The 19,551-nt window shown below is 43.0% G+C and overlaps 2 protein-coding genes across 6 annotated transcripts in view; both read left to right on the top strand.

Moving 5' to 3' along the window:
* Positions 1 to 5,484, top strand: part of LOC110536030 (PDZ and LIM domain protein 2) — a 59,226-nt gene extending 53,742 nt beyond the window's left edge. For 2 of the 3 annotated variants that reach the window (XM_021621528.2, XM_021621529.2), the window contains exons 8-10: positions 3,120 to 3,268; positions 3,914 to 4,028; positions 4,298 to 5,484. In XM_021621528.2, the coding sequence (XP_021477203.1) occupies positions 3,120 to 3,268; positions 3,914 to 4,028; positions 4,298 to 4,496 (463 nt within the window). In that variant the 3' untranslated portion in view covers positions 4,497 to 5,484. The remainder of the gene's footprint in view (positions 1 to 3,119; positions 3,269 to 3,913; positions 4,029 to 4,297) is intronic. The other variant, XM_021621530.2, reaches the window with a different exon arrangement.
* A 5,841-nt stretch (positions 5,485 to 11,325) lies between these two features.
* Positions 11,326 to 19,551, top strand: part of adgra2 (adhesion G protein-coupled receptor A2) — a 52,257-nt gene continuing 44,031 nt past the window's right edge. The window contains exons 1-2 of one of the 3 annotated variants that reach the window (XM_036935864.1): positions 11,326 to 11,438; positions 12,120 to 12,426. In XM_036935864.1, coding sequence (XP_036791759.1) covers positions 12,182 to 12,426 — 245 coding nt within the window. In that variant the 5' untranslated portion in view covers positions 11,326 to 11,438; positions 12,120 to 12,181. The other 2 variants (XM_036935863.1, XM_021621527.2) reach the window with 2 other exon arrangements.

Genomic DNA, 19,551 nt, shown 5'->3' with positions numbered 1-19,551 from the left:
GTTTTTGCTTGTAAGCAGGAATCAGGAGGATATAATGGTCAGATTTGCCAAATGGAGGGCGGGGGAGAGCTTTGTATACATCTGTGTGTGGAGTAAAGGTGGTCTAGGATATATTTTTATTTTTTTCCTTGTTGCACATGTGACAAGCTGGTAAAAATTGGGTAAAACTGATTTAAGCATCAGACCCAGCTCTTACTATTATCCCCCCAAATGTCTTATTTCACTTCCTCCCCTAATTGGCCCCCCCACTCTGTAGTCCCCAGCCTACACACCAAACCTCTATCCCCCCCCCCCCCCCCCCCCCCCCCTCCCACTCAGCCAATCACAGGCTTAGAGACACCCCCTGAAACGACTCTTTTCTCTCCAGTCCAATGAGTGGCAGTCAAAAGGCACAGCTTTTAGTCCGAAACTCGCTCTTCTCCCGTGTCTGGTGTAGATAAAGATGTGTGCCTTTGCTTGCTGGGTTACCACAGCTTAGGATAGATAGGCGTGCAGCCAGGAACAACTGTTTATCCGAAAGCAAAGATTGGCTAGCTGTAAAGGAATTCTCCTCTCTTTGTTCCCTCATTGTTTCTGAGGTGAGTTGTCTGACTTTTATTGTATTTGGTCATGAGTTTAGGGAACACTGGCTTTGATTTAGTATGTGTTTTTAAATGATAGGAAGCAATGGTAAACAACACCAACGCTCTTATTGTTTTCACTTTGGAGAATGCTGTTGGAGCTGACAGCATCTGTTTTGACTGAGGATTCTTTACCGGCCTGTAATCAGGATATCTCTGGCTGTGGAAACATGAAAAGGTGGCTTTTTCCATGAACCTTTTCTAGAGCGGTTTCTTAAATATTTTCAAACTGTTGTGAAAACTTGCAGTACTACATGAAAGCTAGCTGACAATATTATTTTCATGAGTATGCATACATACATTATGATATAGATTAGGCATGTTTCCACTTTCCTCAAGTTATGGCTATTTATGTAACTGATCTCCCTCTATATTGTATTTTGCCATTTGCTGTTCTGACGTGCTTTGCATTTGTGCTCTTAGTACATTTGACCCAGTATTTCCATTGGTTTGAAGATGTGATGTCAATAATAAGTGAAATGGTTTGAGCAGGGTGGAGTGTAGCATGAGTTGGACTTGGAGGGTGTGTTTTGGGAGTCTGTTTTCAATTTGAACCATGTTCTGTGATGTAAAGGGTCTGAGCATTGGGTTCACTTGGAGATTTATTGTCTCGTTGTTTTGCCTTATCCTGTTTCAGCCATGTTACGTCACTGGGAACTAAGTTCCAAATGCTGATGAAAGGCAGGCACAAACTGCAGTCCACACACGTACATTAAATGCTATGAAATAATCTCTCAATCTTGATAGTGCCCCAAACAGGCTTAGCCATGTGAATGATCATTTTTTTCCATGGTATTTTCATAGATTTGACCAGCATAGGAGAAAGCTATATGGTCAATATTTTGGCAGATACACTGTAACCTGGCATATGAGAACAGAGCGCTAGATCCAGCTGATGTGTGTTGGTTGACATCTACTGACAGCTTAGCAGGGATGTTCTGCTCAATTGGCTGCAGGTGAATGGCAACACACCGCACCTGGCGACTTGAAGGTCGGTCTGACCGGTTTTCACTTTTCACACAACCTGACTGACTGAAAGGCTCCCTCCAGGCAAACAATGTTGACTAGAGCATTGTATGGGTGTGTGTGTGTCCGTGTTTACATTTGACTGTCATCTTTCGGGCCATTTCTTTTTTTTTTCTCAGTTGACAGGCGGCGACAAGGATAACAATGGCAACCACACACAGTTACTATGGCATGAATAATAAAGTGAACCACTTTTCCGTTCCACCATCCCAGTAGCTAAGAATGTGCTGCTCATAAACCTGTAAGTGCAGTGCTACTGTGCTGCTGCTAATCTGCTAATTAGCTAGGCATCAGAGAAACTACCCTGAGGTGTCAACTCTCTGTAGACTATTTCCCACCACAAGCACTCCTATTGGTCCAAAGTAGTCACACCATGAATTGTTCTCTTGCTTCAAATCTAAAAGGTGGCCCATTTGGCTCTAGTGGCTTATAAATATAGTGATTGTGTGAGAGGGAGGGATAGTGGTACATGATAGAAATATCACATCTCTGTGATTTTAATTTTTTTTCCATCCAGAAATGTCTGTAGTCAAACAGCAGGATTCCCCACTTTTATTTGGCCAAACATGGCTGCTGTGGTGGTGGGTATCAGGAAAGGTTTAGCCACAGTGCTACTTTACTAGAAATAACATTGGCTTTCTGAAGTCAGCCATTTGCTGGAATGCCCTCACCTCAATACCCAAACACTGCACCAATAATGTATGCTAGTTAGTTGATATCATGGCATCTTCTAAATGATGTCTTCAGCAGGTCGTGCTGTAAGCAGATAGGAAGGTGATACAGCTCCGTTGTGAGTGTGTAGGCTGAGATTAGAGGCTGGTTTGGCGACTTACCTGCAGTATGCAATGTAGACTTTTGGCTTGAAGGTCAGTCACAAAGCTGACTGCTGCCACTGGCTTAATTTCCTCTGGGGTTGTTCCAACTCAAAAAGCACAAGAAAGAGGATTTCGACATCCACCAGCTCAGATTGTTCTGAAATCATTTATTTTAAAAACAAATAAGATTAGCATTCCTGCAACATTATTTTTTTTAAAAATATAATTGGATCTCTGAAGTTAAGCTAATTGAGTGCATCCAAATGTGCTATTTTTAATAATAGGATTCATATTCAGCAAATATAGTACCTAACATCTTATTTGGACCAAACTTTATTTTTAACAATGAGTAAGACATGAGGAGTCCAAGGGAGTGGTCAAAAGCCACCCACACACTCAACAATGAGTAAATAGTATCAGTTCTCTGTCTGCCAAGTTGTATGTAGCAGCTGCTGGCAGTATTGTTTCCTAATCCTATGTATGTAATGTATTCCCAGTGAATTTGGCTATGTGTTCCCCCCCCCCCCCCCCCTACATATGTAGCTACATAGATGTGACAGATTGTACATGGAGCGTACAAAGATATGGATTGGCTGAATAATCTATTGGAGTGGTTACATAATAGGTCATGGCTACATCCCCTCTTTCTCTCCCACAGCAGTTCCAGCTCTGACTTTACCATGCAGAGGTTTGACCGGGATTCAGAGGTCTACAAGATGATCCAGGAGAACAAGGAGTCTCGCACGGCTCCTCGACAGTCCAACACCTTCCGCATGCTACAGGAGGTTCTGGAGGCCGATGAGAAGGGTGAGCAGAGCTTCCCATAAACGCACTCGTCATCACTCGGTCTCTGTGTCAGGCTGCATTTCTGTTGTAATAAACAGCTGTGTGGGACGGAGTGTTTTGCTTTCATCTCCGTCCCGTTTGAGACCAATTTGATGGATCTACGGGATGTCAACTCCGAGGTGGATAGAGGTCATTATGGCAAATTCAACAGAATTTGCCACAATTTACTGAATTGTTTCATACTAAGACAGTTATTTGATATCGATAGATGCATCTGGCCATAACCTGGCCCAGAGCTGACTTAGAGAATTGTTTTTTATGGAGAGCAGTGTGAGTGTTGTTATTTTTACTTTGCTTAAAGGACTGGCAAAGAAAACAAGTGGAGCTGGTATTAAGAGTTTTATGAAGCGATAACGACCAGTGTGTGGACACTGTTCACACCGGGTCATAAACTAGTGGTGTTCAGACAAGCAGTGTCTCCTACCGGATGCACAGACCTGACACAAGGCAGTAAAGAAGAAAAAGTGATGTGATAACCAGGCTGACCGAGGCATAACTCTGCCTTGATTCCCTGCTGTGTGTGTGTGTGTGTGTGTGTGTGTGTGTGTGTGTATCCATCTGCTATTTGCTCTGACTGACTGTGCTCTACTTTGTTGTTTTATGCAGAGGCAGCTGTGCGGTTCCCAGGGCTCTCCCCCAAAACCACCCCCCCAAAACCAACATCTCCCGGGGGTGGAGTCCCCAAGTACCACACCTGTGAGAAGTGTGGCATCAGCATTGTGTAAGAGTCCATAATGACACGTCACCTGTTGTGACATGTTTTCTCTGTCCACAGGAGTAACTAGAAGTGTCATTGCGTAACAGATTAATAAGCAACTGACAAATACAAGCTCTGACAATGATAACTTGCCCTAAGGTGCAGGATGTTCCTCATAAACACAGAGGAGCTGAATTAACGAGCCTTCCCGTAGTGTTTGTGTACATAATGTAGAAAGATTAAAAGGTTCCGAAACAATGTTTTTGTTTATGACTGTGTCCATCTGTCTACAGTACACAGGCGGTGCGCATCATGGACGACCGCTTCCGCCACCCAGAGTGCTACACCTGTTCTACACCAGAGTGCGGTCTCAACCTGAAGATGCGAGGTCACTTCTGGGTGGGAGAGGAGATGTTCTGTGAGAAGCATGCCCACGAGAATTACCAGGGCCTGGGCACTGCCCCACGTGCCACCATCTCGCCCCGCCACTGAGGCTCCGTGACACCCAGCTTCCCCTCCCCTGGACCTCTGAGGGCTGGCACCCCACCTCTTACTGACTCACAGCGATAGACCATGGGCTAGGGAACAGGAGTGGGAGCTTCAGATGTTGCAGCTCTATAGCATTCTATAGCATTTAACTATACTCTGCAGTTATAGCATTCAGTTACCTTTCCTGTAATTGGATGAGATTTGGATGGAACATTGTTTTCCCAGGCCCTCCTGGTTTTGGTTCATTGTTAGCTCTAATGTACAGCTGTATCTTATTCAGACCACTTAGTGGGTTACGCCTGCCACATTCACACCAACCTGTTACACAACAGGACTGGTTTCCTGCTGGTGTATGGATCAGATCAATGATGGAGCGTAACATTTAATCCTTTAAATCACATTGAATCTCCTGCTGACCCATTCAGAAGAATGGAAACCAACTCTTCATTTGAATTACATGGTGTCTGAAAAACAAGACAAACTATAAAGGGGGAAATTTCATCTACATCAAAGTTTGTGTGTGTGTTCAACTTGAGCAAGAGTTCTGGTAATTCCTTTTGAAGTGATGGTTTAATAAGTGCCTGAATTGCTGCCATTTCCCCTGCTACTGGTTTCACTATTGAAAGGTTTTAGTGGATTCATCTCTCCAGCCAGAAGCCTGTTTGTTTTCCTTTTGCAATTTAGTTGGAATGATAAAATACTTACTTGCTTTCTTATTGCTTTTTGTTGGATAAGGGAATATAAAGATACATGTGATATATATAATAAGAATGTTTTGTAAATGTTTCTTTGATAGAACAATATACAGTACCATATTATAGGATGTCAGAAGGCATGTGTGGGCACAGGGTTGCATGACTTGTATATCTTTTTTAGTGTGAAGAGGTTTGCTGATGCTATTACTGTATATTCTGTTTCTTCACAGCAGCACCCAGAGAGCAACACTAGAATGTTATTTTCATGTCACAGTTAATAAAAACACATCAAATTACGGTTGCTCTTTTTTTTACATTTATATATATTTATATAATGCATACATTGAGTATACAAACATTAAGAACACCTGCTCTTTCCATGGCATAGACTAACCTGTTGAATCCAGGTGAAAGCTATGAGCCCTTATGGATGTCACTTGTTAAATCCACTTCAATCAGATGAAGGGGAGGAAACTGGTTAAAGAAGGATTTTGAAGCCTTGACAGTTGAGACCGTGTGTGTGTGTGCCATTCAGAGGATGAATGGGAAATACAAAAGATTTAAGTGTCTTTGAACGGGGCATGGTAGTAGGGGCCAGGCACACCGACTTGTGTGTGTCAAGAACTGCAACACTGCTGGGATTTTCATGCTCAGTTTCCCATGTGTATCAAGAATGGTCCACCACCCAAAGGACATCCAGCCCACATGACACACCTGTGAAAAGCGCATGAGTCAACATGTCCCAGCATCCCTTTTCACACCTTTGTTGAGTCCATGCCCTGATGACTTGAGGCTGTTCTGAGAGTAAATGGGGGGGGGGGGCTGCTGCAACTCAATATTAGGAATGTGTCCTAATGTTTGGTATAGTGTGTGTGTATAATATATGTATATGCACACGAAAGTTTGGACACCTACTCCAAGGGTTTTTCTTTTTACTATTTTCTACATTGTAGAATAATAGCGAAGACCTCAACTATGAAATAACACATACGGAATCATGTAGTACCAAAAAAGTGTTAAACAAATCCAAATATATTTTGAGATTCTTCAAAGTAGCCACCCTTTGCCTTGACAGCTTTGTGCACTCTTGGCATTCTCTCAACCAGCTTCACATGGAATGCTTTTCCAACAATCTTGAAGGAGTTCCCATATATGTTGAGCACTTGTTGGCTGCTTTTCCTTCACACTGCGGTCCAACTCATCCCAAACCATCTCAATTGGGTGAAGGTCAGGTGAATGTGGAGGCCAGGTCATCTGATACAGCACTCCATCACTCTCCTTCTTGGTCAAATAGCCTTGGAGGTGTGTTTTGGGTCATTGTCCTGTTTAAATAAATGAGTCGCACTAAGCGCAAATCAGACGGGATGGCTTTTCGCTGCGGTGGTAGACATGCTGGTTAAGTGTGCCTTGAATTCCAAATAAATCACAGGCAGTGTCACCAGCAAAGCACCATCACTCAACCACCTCCATGCTTCACGGTGGGAACCACACACATGGAGATCATCCGTTCACCTACTCTGCGTCTCACAAAGACACGGTGGTTGGAACCAAACATCTAAAAACAGATCTCCACCGGTCTAATGTCCATTGGTCGTGTTTATTGGCCCAAGCAAGTCGCTTCTTCTTATTGGTGGCCTTTAGTAGTGTTTTTTTTTTGTTGTATTCATCATGAAGGCTTGATTCACGCAGTCTCCCCTGAACAGTTTATGTTGAGATGTCTGTCACTTGAACTCTGTGAAGAATATATTTGGGCTGCAATTTCTGAGGCTGGTAACTCTAATGAACTTATCCTCTGCAGCAGAGGTAATTCTGGGTCTTCCAGAGTTCAGTTTGAAGGCTATAGATCATCCTATAGATGGGGACATCTGGCCTACTGGTGCTACCTCCTGTGTCTCTTTGATGCTTTTAAAAAAGTGTATTGAGTTGAATTGGTAATTTTGTGTTACCTACAGATCCTAAAATGGAGCTCAAGCTTGTAAGTAAATATGTAAGGTATGTAGGCTAAAATATCCTTAGACCTTTTGCATGAACCTTGTGGCCAAGTAACCATGACTATATATGACCTACAGTACATGGATGAACAGTGATGCCAGGTCTGTGAGAGCCAGAAATCTTGCTTGTTTGTAGGTGACGAAATACTTATTTTCCACCATAATTTGCAAATAAATGAATTAAAAATCCTACAATGTGATTTTCTGGATTTTTTTTTCTCATTTTTTCTGTCATAGTTGAAGTGAACCTATGATGAAAATGACAGGCCTCATCTTTTTAAGTGGGAGAACTTGCACAATTGGTGGCTGACTAAATACTTTTTTGCCCCACTGTACATGGATGAACAGTGATGCAAATCTAATGGAAATTCACATTATCTTACCTCCAAATAAAAACGTGAATCTCAATGAGTCAAATTAAATATCTGATTTTATGATCCCACACATAAAATGGCTGTGACTTGAGGGCACTAAGCTTTAAAGCACTACTTTGGGCACGACAAGCACAGAGTCTGCTCAGTCTGTCATTTATGCTTACGACTGTTTTTCACAGGTTCTGCTGTTTTATTTTTCTTCCAGAAGGGGGCCACATTGTCACACAAGTCTGCACTGTACTGAGGCTGTCCAAGTATCATCCATGGTTTGTATCCTACGGGAGTTGATAACGTAGTATCGTAATTCCGTGTTGTAGGTGTTGTAAAAAAAACGCTTAAGTAAATCATTTTAAAAGAACAACTACTTCACAAAAGTGGATACAATCCAATACATTAAAATATTGTAAGCTATCGTACTTTTTACTGATTTCTCTCCCTGTAGGTTTGTCAAGGAAGTCAGTCCTCAGCAGCCTCAATGCTGACTCTACCACTAGATGTCGTTGCTTCCTCAAGAAAGGAACAACATCAGACTTCATGATGATGCAGTACAGGAGTAGTCTAGTAGTTTGTGTTTAGTATTAATTACACTGTAATGTTTTCCTCACTATTGGAGTTTTGCCTCCACTGATAGTAACGATAAGATGATTGGTACCTTATTTTCTTGAATATACTGTAACTAATACACTTGTTTCATTACGTCTTTACAAACCTGTGATTGTATTCACCTCTTTGAAGACGACGGTGCTCATTGTATTGTTGTAATGTGAGGTTGGGAAGTGCCAGTGGAAATGCCCAAGAGGGATCATCACATTCCTCCTCCAACCTGACCTCACTTCCTCCCAATCTCTTTCAAAACTGAATCTCTCTTCTTCTCTCCTCAGATCAATAGCTTCTCAGCCAGTCCCTCCACCTTTCCTTTCCTCCATTCCCCCTCTCACCATATTCAACCTGGAATGGAGTCCAGACGTGGAACAGAGAGAGAGATTGCTTGCACCGCTATACGAGCTAGGGAGAAAATAAAGCGAGGGGAAAGGGTTATGCAGAGAGAATGTTGGAACAACATTAAAGTTAGTCTGGATGCCATTAAATACAATTTGATGTAATGTGCAGTTTGGGACGTGACATTTTAAATGGAAACTGTGCTCTCCAGATGAGAGAGATTTGGGGGCTGGGGAGTGGGAGTTGGAAGGGGGGTGTTGTACTTGAAGCCTTATTTAATGGCTTGGATAAACAGCCCTCTGTTTCATCGCTGAGCAGGCGCCCAACCACTCTTTCTGATTTCCTTAAGCAATCATGCTGGCTCTCTGAGCCTGCTCCAGTGTACAGTATCACATACAGGAATAACAAACGGGGGGTCTGAAGGGTGGGTCAGAGCACACTACACCATTGTACGACGGGACATGCTAGCACGACTTGAGGTGCCTGCGTTTTGGATATGTCTCTGAGTACATGTCACCCCCAATTGCACCAAGACCCATTTCAAATAATCTTCTGGTTCACCTTTTCATATTTCAAAATGCTCTCCAGATTTGAAACGCTAAGGTTTCATTCCTCCACTGCCTCTCATATATCAGAAAGTATTTTTAAACATAAATCTGTGGAGTGCAGCACTATTGGGATTATTTCATAGACAAGGTCAGACTTGTTGAAATTGAGGCCTGTACTGTAGGGATTTTACAGTCAAATGTATTTTTTGGAGTGTTCAAAATTGTTTTAGGATACAAAAAGTCTTACCAGGCGGTATCTAATTTTGTTCTTTCTTTCAGGAAAAAATAACATTTTCGAGTAGGCGGAATTGTAATGACATTGCCATGGAATTTTGATGTCAACACATGAGGATCAATACGCATCACTGCACAGCTTGATAGTCAACCTTGAAAGCAACAGGAAAAAATGTATTATCTGCATTTAGCTGTACTTAACTGTACTTCTTCCACCTGCATCAGAGTGATGCATCTGTTTTAAGATAAGCGATTGCTATAGTTGTGCTTACACTGATTTGGATGATGAGCTAAAGCAGGCACTTTCATTAACAATGGGCACAAGCATTACTTGGGGCTGTAATGTTATGAAAACCATGCCATGAACTAAATCACAACTACAGACTGAAAGTAGAAGTGTCCATCGATTGCAATGACCAGTGGTGTAGTAAGTATCACTGCTTGTTCGATGCCTTTCTTTCTTTTTGGTTGTTTACAGCATACAGTGGCCAACGGATAAGGACCCATAATATTGCTTGCTATAGCAACAGGCAATTGGCGGTAGCAGTACAGTCATTAACATGCAGCTTTGTTTGCCATAAAAGCAATGTTATTTCAGTTGCAAAAATGCAGTCATGTATAGACCTCTGAATCAAATTAGACAGTGACCCTGGCCCCTGCACTAAACAGGCCAGGGTCCGGGTGCAACAGTGACCCTGCTGAGCTGACTTATCTAGACAGGCTGATCTAGACTCCTCTGGCCCTGACCTCAGCTTCTAACATGATAGCTTCAGCGCGGTTCTCTCATAACATTATGGCCTCACTACATTCTTCCTAAAGCTGGGATAAGTTGATTTATGTGAATCTGATCTCTCATGATGGGTAAATAGTTCAGTAAATCCTCTTGTGATGTTAGAAACAAATCATCTGTCAACAAGAAACTCTCAAAGGTTCACTGAATTTCTTTGCTCTAACAACTGATGTGCTCATTGAAGCCAACACCTTTTCCAGTCTATAACCTGCTTGCATGCAAGATCTTTGGTGGATTGAAGTCAACAGCAAACTTGCCAATGTTTTCTAGTTCCCAAAGTGTGGTCAGTGGAAGATATGAATGGTCAACTTCTTCTAGCTGCATGTGTTGAAATCCAGCAGCAAGGCAAATCCCTGTATGTTGGCCTATACAGTGTATACACTGAGTGGACAAAACATTAGGAACATCTTCTTAATATATATCTTCTTGATACAAGGTATCAAAAGCGTTCTACAGGGATACTGGCCCATGTTGACGCCAATGCTTCCAACATTTGTGTGGTTGGCTGGATGTCCTTTGGGTGGTGGACATTCTTGATACACACGGGAAACTTGAGCGTGAAAAACCCAGCAGTGTTGCAGTTCTTGACACACTCAAGCCGGTGTGCCTACTACTACCCTGTTCAAAGGCACTTAAATATTTTGTCTCAATTGTCTCAGGGCTTAAAAATCATTTAACCTGTCTGCCCCCCCCCCCCCCCCCCTTAACAAGTTCCATCAATAAAGCATCATCGTTTCACCTGGATTCACCTGGTCAGTCTATGTCAGGTGTTTCTAATGTTTTGTACACTCAGTGTATGATCTACTGGCAAGAATATGCCAGCAACAAGGGATCATGCATAATCAAATTCATTTTCATCAAAATGCTGTGGTCAGTCAAGAGCCACTTCTAAAATGAGGTAATTTGCAAGTTTCTGTTATCGATTCATCCTCTAAAGATCTTGATAAACATAACAATACCATACATTTAAAGACAAAATATTGCATTTAAACTGTACTTTAGAGTAGGAAACACTGCAGTATATTAATTATCTATTTGATGTAACCTAAAAAGTGATGTGTGAATACTGTATTAATTCAAATGAAAATATAAATTGTAATTGTTAAATACATTAACAAAGACTTGTCTATGACTATTGATATAATATTGATGTTTCAGTTATCATTTAAATCTTAGGACCTTATTTCTTTACAAATGGACAGTTTTGGCACCCGAAAATATCCTTCAATTGCAGATCCACTTTCAGACCGACAGCTGGCTGACTGCCTGTTATTCTAAAAATTGATAGCAACCCAGTGAAACTGCCAAAGAAAGCTGCGCTAGGACCCCGAGGATCATCGCATAGCCGGCGACGGAATGGCCGCACTTGCTGTAGTAAGTACATTTGCTTGTGACAGAGTGGCAAGCAAAACCGCTAGATTTTGGGAATTACCAAGGAGCCGACCAGGACGCGCTTTGTCGTTTTTCAAATGAACTAATTTACTTTCAGATAAAGTTTCATTTAAATTGACACATGGAGAACTTAAATCTTGAAGATCCGGAATGGCAAACTTTGTTGAATGCCTTGAGAACATCGTGCCAAAACGAATTCCTAAATCTATGAATTAAACTAAAGCTGTGGAGGGCAGCAGATGTTATTAAACTGAGCTAAGGATTTGATCAAAACCACTGGAATAACGGAGTTTGGATATAGCCTAGGTTTGGACATATAAAGGTAGGCTAATCAAATTCTAATTGTGACAATCCGACCCAGAGTTGGAGGAATGCATCAGGGAGGTACAAATTTACGGGCAATTGGACAAATACGTAATTTTTTTTATCGCGAAACATCAACTTTCAAGTAGAGTTTTAGTTCAGGACAACTCGATTACAGTGAGTTTTACCGTGATTTCTCAAGCCACATCTACAGTAGGACTGTGAATATTGGGAGTGCAAAATACTGGGAATGCCTTTTTACCAGTAAGTTTCGAGCATATTTTAATAGGAACTAAACGGATATTAGCAACTTGTTACACATTTGTAAAAATACGTTTGTTCTTCCTGTCATCGCCCCAGGAACCTTCGTGGTGGAGAAATGGGATGACAAGGGGACAGCTGAGGTGAGACTGATAAGGACAATGGTTGTGCCCGGCGTTGGCATCCCGCTCCTGGGGCGTCTGTTGCTGATGCTGGTCCTGTTGTCTGCCTCTGAGTCGAGGCTCACTCAAGCATGTTCTGGGCTCATCATTACGGGCTGCAGCTGTACAGATGAACGTTCCAAAGCCCACGCCACTACGCCGTACCGGAAAAGAGTCAGCTGCGACAGCGAAGAACGTTCTGAAACTCCAGATCCGGGTCTGCTCCCTAACGGGACCGTTACTTTGTAAGTCATCTTTTTTTTTTTTTACCGATTAAAACTGTGAGTTTAAAATACAGTAGGCCAGTGGGCAATACAAATGTAGTTATTCAAAACTGTGACCGAGGAGATGGGGACTGGGCCTCATGATTGTCCAAACACTGTAGACAGATCATGATGAAAATATCAAACAATGTTGATATTCTGCATGTTCATTGAGAAACTATTTTGGTCTTTATTAAATCCCAGAACTGAGTAAGAGAAAAACATATCAATGGACACTCTTCTCTCAATATGAGGAAATCATTCTCGAGGATGACAGAAGGGCGAAGTGCAAATATTTAAATGGGTTATGGGAAACTCTCTACCTTGGGCTTGGGGTATAGTTTAAATTGTGGCACCCAATACATCTTAACAGTTCTATACACTGACTATAATTGAATATAGGAGGCGGGTAGTCTAGCAGTTATGAGCATTGGGCCAGTAACCAAAAGTTTGCTGGTTTGAATCCCAGAGGCAACTATGTGGGGAAAAACTGCCGATGTGCCTTTGAGCAAGGCACTTAACCCTAATTTCTCCTGTAAGTTGCTCTGGATAAGAATGTCTGCTAAATGACAAACATTTAAATATACACATGGAGACAATACATTACACCTTTGTGTTGTATGCTGATAAACCCTCCAAAACTGACCTTGTATTCTTAGTTCTACTGGTATTTAATGACTGGTTGAGGTAATGGACATGTTTTTGGCCCATGAGCGCCAGAAGTTTATACACTGGCATAGTAACAGAGCTGAAAGCTCAAACCCAGAGTCAGTTGTGTCTCTGAAAAGCACAGTGCAGGGAGTCTGGACCTGTGTCGATCCTGACGGCAGACTTTGTGAAGTAAAGCTGTCATCTGCCCCTGCCCCTTTGACACAACTCTGTAGCTTTAAATATGATTCTGACCCAAGGAAACACACTGGGTTTCAGTGTCCCCCTCCCTCCCCGCTCCCCACACCCACCCCACAATCCAGCTGACTTTGCCTTGCTAAACTAGGATAAACAGAAACACATTTCTACTCTTTTTATCCTCCCTCTCTGTGCTTTAATGGCAGCTTGGCTCCTACCTTTAATACCATAACATTCCAGCAATCTCAGGCAGCCACCTCACTTCTCTTCAGGAAGGAAGGCTGACCGACCGCTGTCCAGCTAATGGTGAGACCTAGCACTGTTGTCTGCCATTTCCAACATCCTGTAGCACTGTTAGTCTGATAGACTATTCATGTGTGGCTGACAATCTGAATTCATATGATTGATGTGTTTATTCACCAATAAATCAAGGGAAATGTAGTCATGGCTTACACTACCTCACTCCATTCCAGAGAAGAATGGCTCTTAATAGGAGGTAAAGAGATTGTAGTTGCTGTAAGATAAGATACACCTACACAGTCTTCTGAGCTGCTGTATATATGCACATGTGAAGCTGCTACCAAAAACCCCAGCCCTTCACAGAACACTCAAAGGTTCAAGCTGATTGAACCATTTTCCAAGGTACCCTGCTTCTCCACAATCCCACAATGCTCCTCCTCTCTGACCCAGTGGGAGCAGCACTCGCCTGCACATGGGCGTAGTAAAACCCCAAACTGGCCCATCGGCGCAATGCAAAGGAGGCACAGCCCGAGGGAGCCCAAGGCGGCCCGCCGTCCATTTATAGGCCTTGTGTTTCTGCTTAATAAAGGCAGCATAAACATCTGGAGAACACATTTCTCAGAACCAGAAGAGAGGAAAGAATAACAAAAATAGCCTGGGTGGCAGCGGTGGAGGTGATTGAAGATAATCTCACATCCCTGTACCTACCGTACTTATTTCACTTTATTTGTTTTCCTACACATGTTTAGCATACTGTGACGCTTTTATGAGGCTGTGTACTAGGAGCAAACAATGACGTCCCAATCCCCTGTGAAAAACTGTCATAAGCCATCCTTACCATTTCTGTACTGAAATACGATGTGGCTGGTAAGGTAATTTGCCAGAGAGCTTTCAATGAATTGCTCCATACGCTCATACTCTCATCGTCGCTCATGACATTAGAGCCAGATGTGGAATGTGAGAAGTTGTGTTGATATTCTTGTTATTCCTGGCATTCCGAAGTCTTTACAAACTGTATCCCAGGTACAGTAGGGGGGCTCAACTTCAGCTCAGCTTGCTCTGCATCATCCCCTCCCCAGATCGGGTGCCCTGTCACCCAGTTCTGCTGCCCCTCTTACTTACTTACTGACTGACTTTATTGTCCCCATGGGGAAATTTTGTTGCAGTGTCATGTACATGTTTAAAGTGGCGTTTAAATACAAAACAAAATTGACAATACAACTTTCATAACAGTTACATACCAATAAAACATTTGGAAAAACATTACTGAGTTGATAGGAACAGTAGCCCGAGCTATTTAGGAGGGATATCACACCTGGCACAAATGATTGTCTAGTTCTGTTTTTCCTGCTGAGGGGTGCCCTATACCTGCGCCCAGAGGGAAGTAGTTCAAAGTCCGGGTACAGGAGGTGGCTTGGGGCTAAAATGATTTTGTGAGCCTTAAAGACCTTAAAGATCTTATCCAGGCCTGTCTGTTTGACTCCAAGTACCTTGCTTGCTGTGGTGATAATCCTTCTCAGCATATTTCTCTGGCTGACAGTGGCATTGCCAAACCAACAAACAATACAAAAAGTTTAAATACTGTCAATGAAGGATTTGTAAAACAGAGTCAGTATAGTACAGTCAACATTAAAAGATTGCAGCTTTTTGAGAAAGTACAGTCTCTGTTTGCTCATTTTGTAGATCAGGTCTGTACATTTACTCAACCGAAGCTTATTGTCCAAGAGGACACCCAGGTATTTGTATTCCTCTACGATCTCTATGTTCTGACCTCTGATAGATGTTGCAGAGGTAGGTGTTGTACACTTCCTGAAGTCTATGCACATCTCTTTGGTCTTGTTGGTATTGAGGACCAAGTGTGATTCCTCACACCACTCTACAAAGTCATCTAGGACCGGGCCATGATGTTCCTCGTCATCATGCAACAGGCTGATCAAGGCAGTGTCATCAGCGAACTTAACGAGGTGTCTGTCAGGATGGGAACTAGTACAACTATTAGTGTACAGGAGTGGGGACAAAACACATCCCTGAGGAAAGCCTGTGTTGGTATTGCGTATGTCCGACACGTGGGGACCTATTTTGACTCGCTGTGAGCATTGGCTCAGGAAGTCCAACAGCCACAAAACCAGCCCCCCATCTAAGGAGAAGTCCCAAATGAGTCTCTGTGCCAGAATGTAGGGCTGGATTGCATTGAAGGCAGAGGAAAAGTCAACAAACAGAACCCTAACATGGGATTTGGCACCCTCTAGATGTCTATAGACCATGTTAAGGAGGGTAAGAATGGCATCATCAACTCCTCTGCTGGGCTGATAGGCAAACGGAAATGGGTCGAGAAGCTTCTGGGTGACGCTGAGAATATGACAAGTTTCTCAAGGCATTTCATTACTAAGGATGTCAAGGCGACATCTGACCCTCTCCTGGGTCAGGTTAGATTCATGTTCTCCTCCATGGCTCCATGCAGCCAGTCGTGGGCAGGGCTATGGGTCTTGGGGACACCAGGCCTGGCTGCTACGTGTAATACACAACAGCTGGCCCCCATGAACATTCCAGCTGAGGCCCCTCAGCCCATGGGAAATCCCAACAGGGGTTTGTTTATTAAAAGTATTAGTTGGATGTTTGTTGTGCCTGTGGACCATAAAGGAACAAACAGTTAGCCTAACACTGCCACCTCCTCCTCTGACTCCCCATACCTTGTGGGCATTGGATTGGTTTAATAATGTGTAGGCAATTGAGACCAATTTGATTAAAGTATATCAGACAGCATTGGATATCCTCCATTATGTTAAAAGATTTTAGAAGGCTGCACTTTGGTAGATGTTTTAGTGACTTTCAACTTGTCAGCAGTGCACAGTTACACAATTGTATTCGAAGGCTTTCTCCATGAGTTAGTCATCTTTCCCCCTTTTCCCTCATTCTATCTATCTATCCCTCCCTCCACACCCCTCTATCTTGAGTTCATCCACACGCAGTAACTCTCAACATAAATATTTAGCTGTATTGGTAGGACACTGCCATGTCTAAAAGCCTTCCAGATGTGGGCCTGCGCAGGGCTGTGTTTATGGCTAATTACGCATGGCTGATAGCAGGGTGAGAGAGAGGGAAAGGGAAAGGGAGAGAAGAGGTAGGACAAAGGGAGAAAATAGAGAGAGGGAGAATAGAGGGAGAGGCTGAGGCTGAGTCTACAGGCTTGGCAGGCTGTTCAGAGGGATGTGGCCCAGGAGGCTGACTGCTCCCCAGTCTCTTTTTCTCTCTCTGCCTACCAGACCTCAGGCACTGTGGGAAGAGCCAGAGAAGAGACTGAATCTATAGTATAGTTTTGATACAGTAGAATTTCATTAAAGGTACTTTGATGTTAACCATCCTCCCCTACACTGTAATAATGTTTAAATAGTATTTATTTATTTATTTTGCTAAATAGTAGGACTAAATGTTGAATACATTTTTTGTGTGCGTGTGCGTGTGTATGTGCGTGTGTTAGTATTGCTATCTAGTTTAGTACTTTGTAAAGGATACAGAGAAGCTGAGGTTACACATCCCATTTCCTTTAGCAAGGTCTGGAGAACCATGAAGCCTCTGTCTCTAATGGTTAACAACAATGTAGCACTGAGGTGGGGAAACCACTTCTTCAGTGGGAGGGAGTGTGCTGTCTATAAGTCTGGGTGGTTATAATTTATGCTTTCATAAAAGTCAAAACCTCTCCCCTCTTTTGACATTTGTTTTCACTGTTGCCTGTTACTGATGACCTTGGTCCAGCAATTGCCAACCCTAAGGAGTGGGCGCAGATGCGAGGGGTGGCAGGCTGGGCGGCACCAGTGCCTGTCCTTGGCCGTCAGCAGGCACTGAGAGGAATGTGGAGCAGCAGGACAACCCCTCAGACAGCTGCAGAGTGGCTGCTCTCTGCCTGCGTGGGCGCAGTAGGGCCTGGGTCCTGTCCATACACCACTGTCTATATAGATTCTCATGGGAGTGTTAGAGTGTCTCCCATCCATTCATCAGACAAAAGCTCTGTGGCCTCATCAGCAAAAAGCCCTAGCACAAACAGACAGGTGACCAGTAGGTATATCTTGGATGGCATACTCAACCAATCGTCTTGATGGATCACTGAGAACTCAGATGTATCAGTAAATGCATACTGAATGATAAACTATCTAGACATAAGAGTTTTGTTTAATTCATCTGGCTTCAAAGCGGAGACCTTTAATTGACTTTGTCACAGCAGGCCTATATATAGCAATATGATATGCCTGTCTTTTATAGTTTATAGCCATCTTGTCCTCTCCCACATTGGGATCTTGGGAGTGGGGTGGGCCGTGTGTGGTTATCAAAAGGACTAACAGATGTGCCATTGGTTTGTGTTGGGTCTGTGAGTCAGTATGTGTTGAGATGGGAGAATGTCGATGAAATGTCCCAACAGCCATCTTATCAGCAGTGAGAATTCCAATAGCTTTGAGTTGTGGAGCGCTCATAGCACACAGGCATTCCTGCTGGGAGAGGGTTTATTTATGTGGGGAAAGGTGTTGAAAGGAGGGGGAGTGGGCTCTCTTCTGTTCGCAGATGTTAGGTGGGGCACTGGTCAGCAATGAGTAAAAAACAAAAACAAAGGCCTGACACTGGATGCCCAGGGCACTATGAACAGCCTCAGCACCTGTCAATGCCACACATACCCAGGACCCCCTGCCTGCCTGAGAGGTCAAGTTAAAAGTCACAGATGAAACAAATATTATTTGATATCTAATGTGTGTCCATTCAACTTTGGTTTTAGAAGTGTGGGGGACATAACCTGGCAGGGGGGTCCTCCCTCAGAATTTTTCGGGGCATCTAAAGATCATTTCCTGCATTTCTGCTAGGGCTGTTCCCGACTTAAACAAATCTTGGTCCACCATGAATAGTCTTTTCTTTCAACCAATCAAATTTTAAAATGTGTATTTTTCTATACAGTGCCTTGCAAAAGTATTCGGCCCCCTTGAACATTGCGACCTTTTGCCACATTTCAGGCTTCAAACATAAAGATATAAAACGGTATTTTTTTGTGAAGAATCAACAACAAGTGGGACACAATCATGAAGTGGAACGGCATTTATTGGATATTTCAAACTTTTTTAACAAATCAAAAACTGAAAAATTGGGCGTGCAAAATTATTCAGCCCCTTTACTTTCAGTGCAGCAAACTCTCTCCAGAAGTTCAGTGAGGATCTCTGAATGATTCAATGTTGACCTAAATGACTAATGATGATAAATACAATCCACCTGTGTGTAATCAAGTCTCCGTATAAATGCACCTGCACTGTGATAGTCTCAGAGGTCTGTTAAAAGCACAGAGAGCATCATGAAGAACAAGGAACACACCAGGCAGGTCCGAGATACTGTTGTGAAGAAGTTTAAAGCCGGATGTGGATACAAAAAGATTTCCCAAGCTTTAAACATCCCAAGGAGCACTGTGCAAGCGATAATATTGAAATGGAAGGAGTATCAGACCACTGCAAATCTACCAAGACCTGGCCGTCCCTCTAAACTTTCAGCTCATACAAGGAGAAGACTGATCAGAGATGCAGCCAAGAGGCCCATGATCACTCTGGATGAACTGCAGAGATCTACAGCTGAGGTGGGAGACTCTGTCCATAGGACAACAATCAGTTGTATATTGCACAAATCTGGCCTTTATGGAAGAGTGGCAAGAAGAAAGCCATTTCTTAAAGATATCCATAAAAAGTGTTGTTTAAAGTTTGCCACAAGCCACCTGGGAGACACACCAAACATGTGGAAGAAGGTGCTCTGGTCAGATGAAACCAAAATGGAACTTTTTGGCAACAATGCAAAACGTTATGTTTGGCGTAAAAGCAACACAGCTGAACACACCATCCCCACTGTCAAACATGGTGGTGGCAGCATCATGGCTGGTTCTGCTTTTCTTCAGCAGGGACAGGGAAGATGGTTAAAATTGATGGGAAGATGGATGGAGCCAAATACAGGACCATTCTGGAAGAAAACCTGATGGAGTCTGCAAAAGACCTGAGACTGGGA

Source organism: Oncorhynchus mykiss, chromosome 11, assembly GCF_013265735.2.
Source record: "Oncorhynchus mykiss isolate Arlee chromosome 11, USDA_OmykA_1.1, whole genome shotgun sequence".
Lineage (NCBI taxonomy): Eukaryota > Metazoa > Chordata > Actinopteri > Salmoniformes > Salmonidae > Oncorhynchus > Oncorhynchus mykiss.
The sequence above is the reverse complement of the archived record's forward strand: the minus strand, read 5'-3'. Positions and strand labels throughout refer to the sequence as shown.